The sequence below is a fragment of the Sinocyclocheilus rhinocerous genome, unplaced genomic scaffold (genome assembly GCF_001515625.1).
Source record: "Sinocyclocheilus rhinocerous isolate Xijiao unplaced genomic scaffold, SAMN03320098_v1.1 scaffold1874, whole genome shotgun sequence".
NCBI classification, from domain to species: Eukaryota; Metazoa; Chordata; class Actinopteri; order Cypriniformes; family Cyprinidae; genus Sinocyclocheilus; species Sinocyclocheilus rhinocerous.
In genome coordinates this window covers 334,341-336,912 of record NW_015626862.1, presented here as the reverse complement: position 1 = coordinate 336,912, position 2,572 = coordinate 334,341, and the positions used below count along the sequence as shown (strand labels likewise).

The window sequence follows — 2,572 nt, the reverse complement described above, 5'->3', positions numbered from 1 at the left end:
ATATATATATATATATATATATATATATATATATATAAAAATACACTTCACACACACACACACACACACGTGTGCAACAATATGTAAATTTATATATAGCTATGAGGTACTAAAGATCATTTTTATCTTCAGTTTGGAGATGAAATTAAGATTTCAAGGCAATTACAATGAAAAAGGGCTTGAAATCTTCCAGGTGGAAAAAGGCAAGCAGAGAAAGTCACAGATGAGGAATAATCATCAACCCGACAGGGATCCGGTGCTAAAGAACGACAGATCTACAATCAGTTTATTAAAAAAGGGCCTGAACTTTTTCACACCCCAGGGAGCAAACGCTGAATCACTCTAACTGTGTTTTCTCATTAGCGATAGCGAGCGCAGCACAAATAAAGCTAGTGTTATGAAAAGCTCCACCTTACGTTCATTAACTTGATGACATTAATATTAATAATAATAATACTACATTTTATTTGTAATGCGCCTTTCTTAACACTCAGAGCGCTACATGTACAAACAAATATTAAAAATCAATTTAACATATCCTTGCTGAATAAAAGTATTAATTTCTTCTTACAGTTTTAATTTATTTTTGACCAAATAAATGCAGTCTTGATGAGCATAAGAAACTTTTGAACAGTAGTGTACTGTATAGTAAAAGAGAACTTAATATATAAATAAATACATCTATACACTACCATTCAAAAGTTTTATTTTATTCAGGAAGGATGCATTGAATCAAAAGTGATGGTAAAGACATTCATTTATAATATTACCAAAAAATTCACAAAATACTAAGCTGCACAACAACATACATATTATAACCTACATATATATAATTAAAAAAAATTTTTTTTTAGCAGTACAGCATCTTGGTGACATCAGATTTAATCCCTGTCATTGTAAACGCTCCTTGAATGGCTCATTTTCAGAGGATTATTAATAAAAGCTGTCTAATTACACTCCAAGAGCATAATCACCCGAAATATGAAGATCACTAAAAATATGTCAACATTAAATAAATGCAACCCAAGTAATTACTTTTTTAAGCTTCCATGGCCTGCTGCAAGTCATGATGAGTCACAGCTGCCAATAAACCACTGACAGCTTAAGACTGCATTTATACTTATTTTCTTGACAGAAACTTTTCTACCAAGTGACTTACACACAAGTGGATATTTTTCACAGCTTATTTCTCAGAACTGAGTTTCCTCAACATCAAAGTGTCCATTACTTACGATTTGTCTCTTCTGTGGACATGTTGGCGTCTTTGAGGGCTGCTGCCTGCTCGGCGGCGCGGTGATAAAGACTTGCCTCGGGTTCGTTCTTTGATTGGACAAAGCGCTACAACATATACAAACAAAATAACAAGTCAACCAAAACTACAAATATCAAAAATAAAATCATAGTAATAGTCATAAATTAAAAGCTTCAGTAAAAAGATACATCTTAAGAAGTTTCTTAAAACAATCCAAGGAAGCAGCATTCCTAATAAACAGGTAATGCATTCCACAACTTAGGCACGTTATAGGAAAAAGCCCTCCCCCAGTGTTTCCCCTGCCATTATTTTAGGGGGGCGGAAACAATGCAGTTGTATTTAGAAATATTTTAACTAATCTAGGGCTGTAACTACTGATTATTTTGACAACTGAGTAATCTGATTTTTTTTTTTCAACAAACAGACCTAAGTGAAAACCAGGCTTTAGTATGACTATTTATATATAAACTAACGATGAGGCAATAATAATTGGCTCAAATAAAATATCAAAACTAAGAAATTACATGATTGTATTGAACAACACTGTTAAAATACATAATGTAATATGCCTATACATAATATGAGCATAACCAACTTAAGTACATTATGTATTAAAACAAATACCTGCAGAGGGCGCCAACGGCCTGGTGAAGTTTCACTTTACAGCGTGATTAAACAATGTTTAAATCCATTTCATTTTAATATTTGGCCACATGCAGAAACATTTATTTTGAAATCCCGATGTACAATACATGGCATATCTAGACATAGGTTGATGTATTCTCCTGTGTTAGCAAAGTTTTATAAATGATTTACGTTACAAATCTAGTGAGATAATGCACACTGTTTTTCCAGATGAACGTTAAGCAATTCAAATTCACAGCATATGCAGAGGAAGAGTTTAGCCCCTTTCACACATACAGTACTGGTAAATTACCAGTAAGTTACCATTAATAGATCATGTGTGAACAGGACCTTTTTTTTTTTTAAATCCCAGTAAATTTGTTCTGACAATCATATCGTTTTATGGAGATGACATGATTACTCTGAGCTGTTTACAAAGCTTCGCTGCTTTTTAATTAGTTATTCTATGTAAATATGCGCTAGATGGATATCTTTGACCATTGCGCCTTGCAGCTTTTTGTTGCGCTTCTCCATTCATCAGGGCTGCGACTCCGCAATTGGATACTATTATGCGCGTCTCGTGTTTATAAGAGCAAAACATTCTGATTGGCTAGTAATGTTAGTTTGGTTGAGAGTGAAAGCTGTGCTCCTCTCATACTCATGGACTCGAAAGTGATATCAATCAACAAGATTTTT

The 2,572-nt window shown here is 33.5% G+C and overlaps 1 protein-coding gene across 1 annotated transcript in view; it reads right to left on the bottom strand.

Moving 5' to 3' along the window:
- Positions 1–2,572, bottom strand: part of LOC107716557 (vasohibin-2) — a 30,762-nt gene that overhangs the window by 10,622 nt on the left and 17,568 nt on the right. Inside the window, exon 7 of the mRNA XM_016523042.1 lies at positions 1,233–1,338. Within this exon, the coding sequence (XP_016378528.1) occupies positions 1,233–1,338 (106 nt within the window). The remainder of the gene's footprint in view (positions 1–1,232; positions 1,339–2,572) is intronic.